This window comes from Cheilinus undulatus, linkage group 3 (genome assembly GCF_018320785.1).
Source record: "Cheilinus undulatus linkage group 3, ASM1832078v1, whole genome shotgun sequence".
NCBI classification, from domain to species: domain Eukaryota; kingdom Metazoa; phylum Chordata; class Actinopteri; order Labriformes; family Labridae; genus Cheilinus; species Cheilinus undulatus.
In genome coordinates, this window is record NC_054867.1 from 38,295,442 (window position 1) to 38,309,566 (window position 14,125).

Sequence of the window (14,125 nt, forward strand, 5' to 3'; positions counted from 1 at the left end):
CTATATTTATCTAAAATGTGACGTAAGTAGGAACCTCTGTGAGTCTTTATCCGCAACTTGTAAATGCAGAAATACATTGATTCAATAAAAATAACCATAATATAACTTTAAGTGACTTTTTCGAACTTATTCTCACACAGCTGTGATTTAAGTAGATGTTATTATCATTAAAACGTTATTATGATAGCATATTTTACCTTTCTATATTCAAGCAAAAAAGACACTAGTGAAAGAAATAATAACAGTCCCTTTACATCCAGTTTGCATAGGGTGTGTAGCTCATTTGTGTTTTGTCAGCTAAAAATCGTTCCAAACATACCTAAAGATGACTCTATTGTGACATTTCAGCTCCTATTTTCCTTATAAAATTCAATTTAAGGGCTGTTATCCTAATTTACAACAACAAGCTTAAAAAATCACCAACAACTGGTTAAAAAACATAACAGTCATCACTGACAATAATATTTACCGTGAAAATACTGTTGTTGAATTTCCTCATTAATATCAGAGATTGTTATCTGAAATTTTAAGGGGACAGCGTAATGTTTGATCACACCCAGCTCGCGCCACAGACGCTCCCGCGGTCGGGCGTGTTTTGATATCTCGCGCGGAGCTGTGCCACAGAGCGCGCGGTATGAAATGAATGAGAATATGACACCGCTGTGTACACGAGTGGTTACAGTGTGGTCTTAGAAATAAATGATAGATAAAACACATATGTCGCCCATAATCACCACTGCCCTGTGATAAACTGTCGTTTAAAGGGGTGGGACAGTTATTTTTCTGCTTCCTCCTCGTGGATTCACGGCATGAAGGGGGGTGTGTATGTGTCAGTGACAACGGCAAACTTTAGACAAGCACCTGTGACAAAGTCGAGCTAAAACGCCATTAACAATCAACACAATAACCGCATTTAAAGCGTTTAATTGATACATAATGGCGGTTTTCAATTTACTACGGAAAAACAATTCGTGAGGAAATCGATTCAGCTTTTGTGTTCCGGAAACAAACAATTCTTCGACATTAGATATCCATGCATATATGTATATTTTTAGATTTTAGTTAGAGCCAACACTGTTTAATAAAACATGTTCTGATTCTGCTGGTGTTATCCCCAGCTAGAAATTGGTTGCCAAGCATTGCATCATTCCTTTCATGTGACTCCCATACGCCCCAAATTCGTCCTGGCCGTCTTATGACTGCATCACAATTGCTGCTCGTACAAACTATACAGGCTTGAGAGAGAGCAACCAGCGAAACGACACCACTCCCCGCCTTCTTACTAATTTCAGGCCACTTAATTGGATGTCGCCAAGGGAAAGATCTTAACTACGCTCTCCTGATTGGACCGTTAAGACAGCAGTCAGGCGCGTGCTGCTTGGTTGTGCTGGAACTACCTTCCCATGCATAGTTCGGTTGGCCTTTCCCTCAATATAAACACCGCCGGGAGTTTCCGAAAATCACATTCAGCCGTCAAGACTGAACAATGGTTAACATGAGCTATCACCAATTTTTACTAAAACATCCACATTCGAGTTCAAGACAGTCGAGAAGGCGAGCGAATAGAAGAAAAAGGGTAAGTGGAAATACTTGTGAATAGTTTTGGTTATTAGTTGGTCTCTGTTTTCCGTCTTTTAGGGAGTGTCGGCTACTTAACGCACTTTTAAGTGGTCTGATTTGGTGGAAAGGAAAGACCGCATGTTTTTGACAAACATCCCCATGGCTTTTTTTTTGGATAACAGTTTTCTTTATAAACTAAAATCATTTATTAAGTTGTTTTCTTGTCGCCTGCTTTGTTTAATGAGCTGTCACGCTCATACGGGCTTACAACTAGGAAGTTTGAGGTTTTGGCAGAGGAGCGTGCCAAACGTTTTAAAAACGTTTCATGATTTTTGTCAACGACCAATGTTTGGGAATTTAAACGCTACTTTTTCATTCAAGCGACATTTGCGTACCCTATGTAACGTCTGGCTATTAATTCCAGGAATTTTAGACTACAAAACTGAACTGATTTTTATTTCTGACAGCTGTTTTGTTTCTGGATCTTCAGCTAAACCAATTCAGAGTCACATTTTACAGATGAATGAGATGTGTTTTTATCGGTTTGCCTGTTTTTTGTCTTCAGTCTACTGTTTTTCTCACTGTACAGTTTCCTTTTGTTTCGCCCAGTCCTCCTGCTGGACTTGCATTTCCATGACGTAACTGTCTTGGCTAACAGTGGACAAGTCCACACATATATCCCGACTAAAAAATAGGGTACTCATATTTTAAATAATCCTCGTATTTTTTACAAGAAATTATTCATGGGTATGTTTAATTAATATCAGTTACTAATATGAAGTTTAAATTAATTTACAGTTACGCTACTAAAGGAACTTAACCATTTAAAATCCATTTAACTTAACCTTTTAAATTACTTTCTCACTAATTTACTCCCGTTGCTGCATAGTTAAATGAGAAAAGCATTTGTGTTAATTTTTTAGGATTTTCCCCTTTAAATAATCAGAGTAAACACCACTGAATCTCGTGGGGAAAATGTTCTAAACTGTTTAAATCGATTAAATAAAAAGCTGACCTGACTGTCATCCCTATATGGATCAATATCAGGATTTTCTCGTCGTTTTTAACCACTTGTTTATCGATCCCAGCGTGCTTTGAGCGTCGTAGAAAGCAGGGGGCGCTCTAGAGGACATGTTCGTCTTTGTTTACAAGGTTTAACTGAGAGGATTTTATTTTCCTCTGCAGCTTTGATATTTTGAAAACGTCCACATTATATTGATTTTATTTCAATTTTAAAACAGTTTATTTTCAATTTTAGGCCCTTTGTTGCAAATAAACCCTTGCCCTGTATTTGTGCAAATCATCATTTTAATTCTGAAATCTCAGCAAATTTCAGAATGAGATATTTTCCACATTTTATAACTTTGATATCATATCTTCTCTTTATTACAGAATTATAGAGACGAGCTTTCTCCTACAAACCTACAGACTTGATTAACAGAGACTTTCTAAAGGTAAAATTGCTGTTTTTTAAAATGTTTGATACACTGAATGCTGCATGTTTGTGACATTAAGGGTTGACTGTCTTAGTTGATTTTAATGCAGTTTCTATTTTTTATGCTGTAATTCAGTTTTCAACAATATCTCTCAATTTTTGAAATTCCCCTAATCAGCATATGAAGTGCAGTACAGTCATCTCCTCACTTAGTGTCACTGTTATCCTCTTTCACAATTAAGTGGATTATACAATTTTCTTTGCTCTTTGGTCTTGGTCCCATTATTGTAAAAGTAATTTTAAAAATGAAAGGGCTTTGGAGAATTTGTGCAAATGCATTACATCATTTCCCTGTGAAACATGAACTTCACATGTTGCATACCAGCACATATTAAAAAGAACAAGGCTGAGTTTTTGGGATGTTTTTTAGCCTCTGTATTAGTCATCTGAAGTGGAGCTGCTCTGCACTCTTCTCCTTTATCTTTCCAATTGTCTAAACCCTGCTCTTCCTGTTGACTGCTGCCCCCCCCAGGTCCTGTGTGAACCGTGTGGCCGAGTATCTGTGCGTTGCGACTGACTGGGGAGATGACTGCCGAGTGGCTACACCTGCCCCCGCCGTACCCCCCTGGTGTGGGGCCGTTGTGTGGTGCAGAGTTGGAGGCGTGGTATGAGGACCTGCAGGATATTCTGGGCTCTGACACGGGAGGGGCAAAACTGGCGCGTGCCCCCACATGCACCGAGGTCAGTCACTCAAAGAATGAGATGGCTATCACACCCATAATGAGCGTGGGTGTTCTTTCCTTTTGCATTTTATGAGTTCAGTTTTGCTTACAAATGTGCTTCAGATAGATGATTTTAAATTAAATCATGTTGTGAGATATCCCAGGTTTTTGTGCAATGTTAACATTGTTTCTTTTGTGCTTCTAGAAGGAGCCGGAGTTTCTGGATGTCCTGGAGAGTTGCTCTCTGACATGGCTAACAGACGGAAACCAGACATGGGGCGAAGGTGTTCAGAGGGCAGCAGAGGAGGTCCACAACCCACAGCCTCTGCATCACACCTCATCATCATCCTCATCTTCCTCCTCCTCCTGTATGAGTCCAGCTGTTGCAGAGGAGCGGCGAGCAGAGGCTGAGAGTGGAAGAAGTGGAGATAGCTCGACAGGAGGCGGCAGTGATCTGCTGCCTCCCGAGTTTTTTGAGTTGCTGAGTGAAGGAGGAGTGGGAATGGTGGATCCGAGCGGAGCGGTGATCAGCAGCAGCTATTATTACCACCACCACCACCACCAACACCACCAGGCTAATAATAGTGTCCATCCTGCGTCTCCCTCAGCCAGTGAGGAGGAACTGCCCTGTGTCCCCGATTCCCCATCCTGTTCCTCCTCAGCCTCCCAGTCGCCCTCTCAAAATTGTTCTTCCCCTTCGTCCCCAGTCTCCTCTCCCTCAGTCTACCCATCCTCTCGCCTTGGAAAACGCAAGAGGACCACCAGCGAAAGGGCCAATGGTGCCTTGTCTTCCTACGCCTCCTCCACACAACGATCATCCTCTTCCTACACGTCTGCCAAAAAGAGTCGCAAAGAAAGAGAGCAGGAGAACGAGAGGAAGGTACAGGAGCTGACGGAGCAGAATGAGCGTTTGAAAGCAGAGATTGAAAGGCTTGGAGAGGAGGTGCAAAGGACACGTCGAGCCCTGATAGAAAGACTTGTCAACACCAGGAAATGAGAGGAAATGAAAGAGAGGGTGGAAGAGAGAAATTAAAGATGAGAAGTCTGACAGAATTGGAATAAGCAATGGTGGGGAAAGGTGTAACATGGTGGTCATGAAATGCCTCTTAGACAGGAAGGGATTGAAACCAAAGATAATTTATAAGCCAGAGGATTTTTGGAAAAGACTAAGAGCTTAAGATGGCAAGAATAAGGGAAGTGATGAAAGTCAGGACAAGAGAAAGCACAGAGAGAAGGGGCTGCAACAGCACTGCGGCAACAAAAAGACACAGCACGTACAAAGGAAAGGCAGAACAGACAGCTCAAAGTGCAAACGATACTGAGGCTTTAACGAATGTTTGTTGTTTTAAAGAACGCCTAAACTCTTACGGTCCATCAAATATGATGGCAGAGAAAAAGGCTAAGAGCATTTGATGATTTGCATGTAAGGCAGAGAGAACAAAGAGTGCATTTCATTGTTATTCCTTCCCACCATTTTGCAATAATTGTAATTCCTACATTAAGGGCTGCAATCTGGCTAGCAGAGATTATTTGCCCCATTTGTGGAGAGTTAAGGAGCTCAGGAAAAGTTTGAAAGTGCCCAGTGCAGTGTGAGTATGAGAGAATGATTTTTTTGTTCCCTTTGGAGAGAATTGGTACTCTTTCTTACTTTTTTATATCAGTGGCTTGTATGTATTTGTATCTAGATAAACTAAGTAGGACCCGGCTATACTTTCTAAGCTGACCTTTTCTATCAATAATGGGGGTTTGTAGTAGAATCACCACAAATTATTCTACCCTGATTTACTATTTTTCTATAACGCTGTAATAAGTATATATAAATGTACACTATTCTACTGTAATGGCGTGTACTGTAAATGCCAACATATTGATGGTTATTTTCTCATTGTAGTCACATAAATTGGTAATTGTAGAATAATATGCATGGCTTTTATCATTTATAGAATCAATTACACATATTTTACCATACCATTTATTTTAACTTTCATTGTAATCCCAAATTTGCAATAAAAGAGAAAAAATGTGAAGTTGTGTGTCAAGTCATGTTTATTGTTTTTCCTTTTTTATTCCCTGTGTTTAAAGTTTTTCTCTGGTACAAAATACTTTAAATTACAGGTGATTTAGAAAGTGGGGAGGGAGAAGTACAGACTTTTTATGACTGAACTTGATGAATTTATTTGCAGGATCTGAAAATGGTATTTTGTAGCAAATGGAAAATAACAATTTTCCAGAGAATATAAAAAAAACATCTTTAAATGCACAACACACCTTCCAACGCTAATATTGTATGCTGACTTTATCACAGGGAGAGTATAAAATCAGTTTCTTTTGGTGTAGGGATTTGGAAAAATCCCTCCATTCTGTAGCTGTATTCATTTGACTCTCTCTTTGTGTGTTTTCATTTCCCCGTCGGCCTATCCAGCATTTCATTAGTCCTCAGTGCCAATACCACATTGTCTTAGATCCTGTCACGGCTTTGCCTTAAGCTAATACCCTCATCTTACTCTGTGTACATCTTGTTCCCATTCTCCACTATCATATCTTGAACCATTCTTCTCTTCCCTTCCTCTGACTAACCTGCGTCTTTTTGTTATCACTTTGTTTCCTGCCTCACTTCTTCTTGCCCTTCTGAGGTGCCGGTTCAGGGCTCTTTCCCTCAGCCACAGCCAGCTGTTTCTTAAGGTCCAACAGTATGGCCACCTCTGCTGTGATCACGGCCTTCTCCACCTTCTGGGCTTTCAGCGTTCGCACTTTCTCACCCTGTGATAAAGAAAATCAGAGGGCGTAATAAAGTCTCACACCTTCATTTTTCTTTTATTAAACACTTCAGCTTGCATGGAAACATAAAAGTTGGCTGTCTTTTTGTGAATTAGAAGCAGTGGAATAAGGCTGAAATTTGTCATTATGTAATCTCAAGCATCTATTGAGGAGATGCCAAGAAAAAAAAAAAAAAAAAAAATACAAAATTTAGCAAGCGCTTATGCTGTTACTGCAAAGTAAAATTCAAAGATTAAAAAAAAAAAACAGCAAATAAAACCGTAATGAACAACAAAATTAAAAACCTTCCTCATAATCATGTACTTTTAAATTAAAAAAGCAGATTAAAAGCTGCTTCTACGGTTAGCCATCATTTATTTGGAAGTTTGTTGCGTACACGATTTTTGGAGGGATCGTTTCATTATTAACAAGAGACAACTCCCATTTATTTTCTTCTGTTGTAAAAATATTATCTTAAAGACCAAATAATGCAATCAAATCAATCTTATATTTTATAGTACTGTGCAGAACTCAGAAAATAAAAGACTACTGATTCCCGTATGTCTAAAAATCCTACAACCGGGTTTTTCACTTGATGACCCAACAGTTATGTCTATAACTTGCGATCTCACCTGCTCAGCCACAGCCTGTGTGAGCTGTTTGGCTTTTTCTGAGTCCACTCCATTCACCGCCGCTGCCTCATTGGTAGCAGCTGGAGACGGCACAGCAGCAGGCTGAGCACCGGCAGCTTTCTGGACTGTCGTCTGAGGGTGGACACAGACAGATAAATATGTTTAAATTTGAGGCATTTTGATGGTCATTATGCACGGAGATGAGTACCTTCATTTCAGACAATAACCCGCATCATTCAAAATGTCGACGGGATTTTATGAGTCACGAAGTGTGAATGGACACTGAATCGCACTGGACACACGGCAATGAGTAAAAACTAAAAATGTGAGGGCGTTAGATGAGCTGCTTTTGTTAGTGAAGGCATGCAGTAATCAACATTGACACAACAGCACCAGTGTGGACTCTTCACACACAAACGCTGGTGGATACCTTTTTTTTAGGGGGTTCGTCTTCAGGCTAGAGGCAGGCGGTTGAGGAGAAGGTTTGAGAGTTTATTTTTATCCATATGATGGATGTTAAATACACAGTTTAAACATTTATAGTGTTCATTCTGCTTTGCCTTTTTAGAAGACAGATGCGCTGATTAAATACGAATTCTTTCAGTCTGGTAGAAGAGCGTGAGCAGCTACGCAAATCAATCCTTTCTTATTTCATAATTCAGAAATAGTCAACCTTTATTACTACAAGGCTTGACTGAAATCATATACAGACCATTAGGCATCATAAACATCAAATACCTGCTGTCCACCAAATCTCTTCTTTAGAGCCTCAATCTGGTCCACTTCCAGTTTCTGGAACAACGGACTGACCTGTAAATAAAACGGACATAAAGGTAGAAATTCCCAAAAAGTACATGCTTTAATATTTAAAAGTTGCTATTTAGGATCCCGCCAAAGCTGGTGCAGCTGGGATATTGAATCTTGAGACTCTGTGCCCATCTCTAAACAGAGATGATAATGCAAAAGAGTGAGTAGATAACCATTATATGTAAAATCTAGTGAGTTTTGATCATGATCAACACTCTTTTACCACATTATTTTTGTTATGATTCAAGATTTTTAGTTCAGCTTAGCGCACACAAGTGTTGTGTGTGGTGCTTTTAGTGTGACATTAGAATCGTGTCATCTGCCACTCCCTTTATCGAGACCTCAGTCACGAATCAAGACAGGCTTTAAGATCGAATGAATTGTTGACATGCTGCTGCAGACACTGGTCAACACAACAAGGCCTAAAGGGACAAGTGGCCTGAGAGAAAGTTGCTCGACGGCTGAGCCCTCAAAACCCTGCCGAGGCTGTTATAAGTGTGGGTGTGTCCTCCAGAGAATGGAAATACTGGCAGACTATTGCATCCTCATTGTATCACCCAGCGACAACATACAGGAGGTTCCTCAGGTTTGTGTGGGAGCGTGTATGTGTTCGTATGAACTTTGTGGTACTCACAGTGCCAATGCGGTGGCCGGGACACAGGGCGCACACAAAGGTGCCAGTGTCTTGTAACATGGTATTGATGACTGACGGGGGAGCATTAAGTTGATCCCTGATGGTTTGACTAACCGTTGGCATGTATGGAAACAGCATCACTGACAACAAGCAGGCAATATTCACAGACACACCGGTCACTGTGCCTGCCCGCTGCCTGTTAAGGACAGACAGATCAGTCAGTCAGACAGATCATGAATTCAAATGTTAATAAAATCTGCTCAGAGATACATGACACTGAAAGGAGGAGTCGTTTCACGCGAAGGTGAGTGGTCTGTTTCCATTGGCTGTGATGCAAATATGTTAAAATCTCTTTTTTAAATCACAACAAAGTGCAAAAACAGATCCATCTCTGCGGCAGATTGTTTCAAGTTGGCCAAGGCCATCTCACCTTTCCATGTCACCTCCCTTGATCTTCTTCCAAGGTTCGTTGACCTGAATGTATTGGTTGCCATGGCGAGAGATGTTGAGGATGTGTTTCAGAGCATCACGGATTCTGGCGAAGCATTTCAGAGAAAATGTGATGATTGCGTGACAATGACAGCAAATCATCATTATTAGAAGTTGAAGGAAGGTTTGTGACCAGATCTCAGACTTTTGAAAACACTTCGTTTTTATCTTGGTGCCTCTATTTGAACAGGAAAGCTTAAGATAGACAGGAAATGTGGGGAAACAGAGATGGGGCGACATGAATCAAATATCGCCAGTATAAGGAGCTGAACAAGTGAACAGTGGCTTCTGCCTACTTAACCAATTGAGCTAAACCAGCCCCCCACCCTATCAAACACCTACATGAGATACATATGATCTAGTATGGGCTCATCTACTTATATGTATCACATTATTTGTCAACATATACCCCAAGGTGATAAAAAGCCAAGATTAGAGTGTAAATGTAAAACTAACCTAATAGTTGACATATCAATTTTGAGTAATTTAAAATCACATCCTTTCACTTCAGTTAAACTGATAACTTAAATTCCCAAATCAACTTATTCCACAGACATATGACTTCAGTTGTCTTACTTGACTTTGTCCATGAGCTGAATGTACTGCTGCAGCTCCCAGCCCACCAGAGCCAGCAGCCTCTTATCTTCCTGCTGGAGCTCCATCGCAGGCACGCAGCCCTCAAAGAACTTAGCAACAAACATACCAGCTCTGTAGAGGCAGAAGGAGAAAAAGGGAGGGGGGTCAATAAGACAGATATTTAAAAATACGTGGTGGTCAGGGGAAACTATTGGAAAAGAAGAGCGTATAAAATCAAGACAGAGAGGTAGAGGAAAACAAGAGAAGGGCATGTTACTTGACTCACTAATTTGTCCATAAATTATAGATATTCTTGCCAGATGTAATACAGTGCTCTGTCTGTTTAAACCAACATAACAGTGCACTGCATTGATCTGCTTCACAGCTCCTTCCTCACCTGTAAGCTGTAGTCTGAGCTGGTCGTTTTTTAAAGAGTTTAGTGTGTACATCGGGAGACTGGTGAGAAGTCAGAGGGTTTGTCATGTCTGATGCAACACTCTGTTCTATATTTTACACATCTCTCAGCCTGTGAGCGGACCAAAATGCTTTGACATCACTGTCAAATTTACACTCAACTGTTGTTTTTGATGTATGAGCATGAACTGTGTGTGACCTGCATGCTTAATTTGTTTTAGTCTTTGATTAGTGAAGCCCTGCGGGTTTTGTCCACACTGGGAATACACAGAAAAGTGCACTGTAACTGTTACAGTAACTGACTCATCTTAATCAAGAGTAGCATTTGATGGCAAATATAATGTCAAGATTTACCCATTTGTCAATGGTAATCATTTTAGATTTGCATTAAAATCAAATCTGAAAGTGTAACAAAAGTTAAAAAAAAAAAAGAGCATAAAAACATGCAAAAATAAAACAGCAAGAAACCACAAGAAGAAAACACTATTATGAACAACAATATTCTCAAGCCATTTATTGTGAAAGTCTTCAAGACAATGTTTAAACTGAGCATCAATTAACTGGTAATCCCCAGCACAGATTAATTCATGAATTTGAATAAAAATCCAGCACAAGATGGACACATTGTCGCTAATGATGTAGTGATTTAGTGAAGTGGATCCAGGCAAGGACAGGATTTCTTTTCTGAAGCAGAATTCTTTCTACCTCCATCACCTTAGGCTCAATGCAATTTACAAGATATTTTTGAACCAATTAAGCATCAACGATGCTGCCCCGGACCCATTTTGAAGATCAAGGTACTTTGGGGGGAAAAAAAGTGCTGAGAAAAATCTTTGATGTGGGATTTAACCCTGATCTTTTAAAATCATTTGAGGCGATGTAATTGAGGCTAAATTACGCCATCCCAAACAAATTTAGAAAACTGGGGTGAGCCTCTTGTAATAGTTACTGCTCCAGTAGACTTTTTTTTTTACTGATTACAACAATCTGAAAACTTTTTATGTACATTTCAACTTTATAATTGGACTGGATGACACTTTTATAGCAAATTTACATTTTGAGTGAAACTTACTTTGTACATAATGTGAAAAACTTGAGGTAGATTGCCCCATTTTTACAATTCTTCTCATCTTATCAAAAGAATTAACATTCAGGAAGAAACTCACAGAAAGGAAAAGTTTAACTCTGTCATATAAATTTGACTAAATGAAACACTGTGAGGAAAACAATCATTTCAAATTCTAGAACTAAAACCTACCTGTTGATGAAGTTGCCCAGGTTGTTGAGCAGCTCAGAGTTATTCTTTGTAGCCATGTCAGCCCATGAGAAAGCTGAGTCCTGCCCCTCTGGACGCACATACAGGAGGTAGAAGCGCCACACGTCAGACGGGATTCCTGTGTCCTTGGCCATGTCTCCAAACACTCCAATGCCTCGGCTCTTTGAGAACTTAGTGTCTTCATAATTCAGATACTCTGAGAAACAGTTAAATTCAAAAGTAGTTCAAAATAAACCATAATTTCCAGCAGACATATGATCTTTCAAGATAAATGTCAAAAGAGCGACTGCATCATCTTTATAGTGTTTTTACACAATGTAAAGTTCTTTCTGAGCCTCCAATAGTCACTTATTTAATGCAGCTTATAAATAGTTAATCAGAGGGTGAGACAAGTGCCTACCAGTGGCGACCAGGTGGTTGACCAGAGTGTAGTTGTCCTGTGCTCCCAGCAGGGAGCAGGGAAACACCACACTGTGGAATGGCACATTGTCTTTGGCCATGAAGTTGTAGAGCTCCACCTGGTGGAAGAGACACAACGCTGCACGGTGAGGATGACATCATATTAGATCATCATGAGATCATCTGGTTCAAAGAGGACTTATCAGCTCACCCCAACCCCCAACTCTCTTTTTCTGCACATCCAGGCCATCACACACAAATAACAGCAACTCAGTTCTTGGCTTTTAGATGGAGAATAGATGAGTCAGTGAGAATAAGGAGGCTGACCTTTTTAATCCAAAGTGTAAGATCTTGCTGTTAAAAATATCGTGTGTTTGTGAAACAGCTTGAATGTTCTCCGAATAGGCATGAATACTGTATGTGTAGAAACTGACAAAAGCTTCACATCTCTGTAAAGCTGATGAGAACATCATCACCAAACTTCTGAGTGAAATTTTTTAAGGCTTGGTAGCTTTGTTGTGTATATTTTAGCTGTGACCACTATGGTATAGCTGTGCATTATAGTCATAATCAATGATGTTGCATCATCTTCTATTTAACATTAGGGTTATATGGGGCAAGGAATTACACGGCGTAAAATACAGAGAGCAAAAGAACAGATGGAGCAATGAAAAAAGCAATCACGACCATTCAGCGTTGTAAAGGGGACAAAAATCTGTGCCAAGCTTGTGCGTCAGTGCTCTGCTCGGCTCATAGATTCTGACAGCATATGTTTTGGCAGCTGGAGACGCAGATAGGCTGAGTTACCTGATTAGGATTCTTCCACCATTTCTCCCATTTGTCGGTATAGTTGGCGGTGATAGACAGATAACCAATAGGGGCGTCGAACCATACGTAGAACACCTGTCAAAGAAGAGGAAAAGTCATTTTATAACTTTAACTTTATTCCTTTTTTTTTTTTTTTAAGAGTTTTTCATTGTCACTTGAATTAAACTGAAGAAAAGAAAGATGGCACAGTGACCCGGATACAAACATGGATGTGACTTCTGTCACATCACCTCAAGCATCAGTCTAAGAGAAAGATTTGGAGGTGTGTCCCGACGCTGTCAAACATGTTCAGACATGTCAGACTTTGGAAACTCCAGGTGACGCATAGGTGTGTTATTTTTGATAAAACTGCTGTATCATTGGATACTGCAGCATGTATAAACATTTAATGAAATGTAGGTTAATTTCTCAGGTTAATTAGGAGCATGGCTTTAGTGCCTGCACTCATTATGGCCTTTGCAGCTTTTTTTAGCTAAGAATTCAGGCTTTTTTAAGCCTCATGATTTGCTCACCTCTATTGCTTACTATCTTTTTAAATTAAGGAGGCGTTTCTTTAAAAACTGAACTCCATAAGGTATATTTACTAAACAGTAAACACATTTTTCTGTCATGAATGAATATCACATATGAAGGGAGATGCCTTTTGGCTTCTCACTGCTGCATGTGCTCAAAATGCTTTGTGTGTAGCTTGTGTCCACTCAAGATGTAAAACCAGAAGGTGTTGCACTTTTACAAAAGCTTTTTATTTATATTACTTAAAGACACACTGACTCTCACGCTTTCAGAGGGGCCATACCATTAGTATGTAATTTGTGCATCTTTTCTTTTTATAATAAATCATAAACAAGCTATGAAAAGCTTAATAATGTAAAAAAAAAAAAAAGTTAATTCTAGGAGACCACAGCAGACCTTCTCTTTAAAGTCAGGATGAGGTACTGGCGTTCCCCACTTCAGGTCTCTGGTGATGCATCGAGGTTTGAGTCCGTCTCTCAGCCAGGAGCGAGTGATCTGTTTGGCATTCGCTGTCCAGTCTCCCACGCTGGTTGACTTGTCAAGCCACTGCTCCAACTGAGTCTCGAGCTGCATGAGAGGAGGAGGGAGAGGAAAAAATGCTGAAAAAAACTCCAAACATCTTAACCCTAAACCACAACTCTGGAATGAGTAAAGCAGTTTATGTAATAAAATTACCACAGGGATAACTGACGTCCACAAGCTCTCTGACTTTGAGTTCTACTTTACGCTTCATGCTTGTACTTTTTTCAACATGCCGAGTCTGCCTCAATTTCTCAGACTAGAAAATGCTCTCTCTAAAATTTAAGATTTATGCAGTGGGAAAAAAATATACTTTTGGCAGGTCCAGGAAAAGGTGTTTGGAGGAGCGGATGACTGGAGTCTGCCTGCAGACCTTGCACTGGGGTTCCTGGAAGGGACAGTCATTGAAAATTATCAACACAAATTTAAGTACATGTCACCTATGGGAAAATATACTTTCGGGCAACAGTTTTTAGTCTTTGAAGACAGAAATCATTTCTCAATTCCAGTGTAAAAATAAAGCCACATTAAAAGTAAATATTCTTAGTAACATCCTCTCTGACT

At 39.9% G+C, this 14,125-nt stretch overlaps 2 protein-coding genes across 5 annotated transcripts in view; one reads left to right on the forward strand and one right to left on the reverse strand.

The window, feature by feature from the left end:
- Positions 1–14,125, reverse strand: part of mars1 (methionyl-tRNA synthetase 1) — a 31,405-nt gene that overhangs the window by 2,084 nt on the left and 15,196 nt on the right. Inside the window, exons 11-22 of one of the 3 annotated variants that reach the window (XM_041782548.1) lie at positions 13,875–13,949; positions 13,439–13,609; positions 12,509–12,604; positions 11,703–11,820; positions 11,285–11,498; positions 9,613–9,744; positions 8,978–9,082; positions 8,548–8,743; positions 7,845–7,916; positions 7,537–7,563; positions 7,107–7,238; positions 6,295–6,477 (exon numbers count right to left, since the gene is read on the reverse strand). In XM_041782548.1, coding sequence (XP_041638482.1) covers positions 6,328–6,477; positions 7,107–7,238; positions 7,537–7,563; positions 7,845–7,916; positions 8,548–8,743; positions 8,978–9,082; positions 9,613–9,744; positions 11,285–11,498; positions 11,703–11,820; positions 12,509–12,604; positions 13,439–13,609; positions 13,875–13,949 — 1,488 coding nt within the window. In that variant the 3' untranslated portion in view covers positions 6,295–6,327. Of the gene's footprint in view, positions 1–5,745; positions 6,478–7,106; positions 7,239–7,536; positions 7,564–7,844; positions 7,917–8,547; positions 8,744–8,977; positions 9,083–9,612; positions 9,745–11,284; positions 11,499–11,702; positions 11,821–12,508; positions 12,605–13,438; positions 13,610–13,874; positions 13,950–14,125 lie in introns of those variants that run through there. The other 2 variants (XM_041782547.1, XM_041782549.1) reach the window with 2 other exon arrangements.
- On the forward strand, positions 1,428–5,744 carry ddit3 (DNA-damage-inducible transcript 3). 2 transcript variants are annotated; one of them, XM_041782550.1, is made up of 4 exons: positions 1,428–1,576; positions 2,953–3,014; positions 3,528–3,736; positions 3,923–5,744. In XM_041782550.1, exons 3-4 carry the CDS (start codon positions 3,581–3,583, stop codon positions 4,712–4,714), a joined length of 948 nt encoding a protein of 315 aa, XP_041638484.1. In that variant the 5' UTR covers positions 1,428–1,576; positions 2,953–3,014; positions 3,528–3,580; the 3' UTR covers positions 4,715–5,744. The 2 variants fall into 2 exon arrangements, with proteins under 2 accessions (XP_041638484.1, XP_041638485.1); XM_041782551.1 differs by having other exon boundaries at positions 3,926–5,744.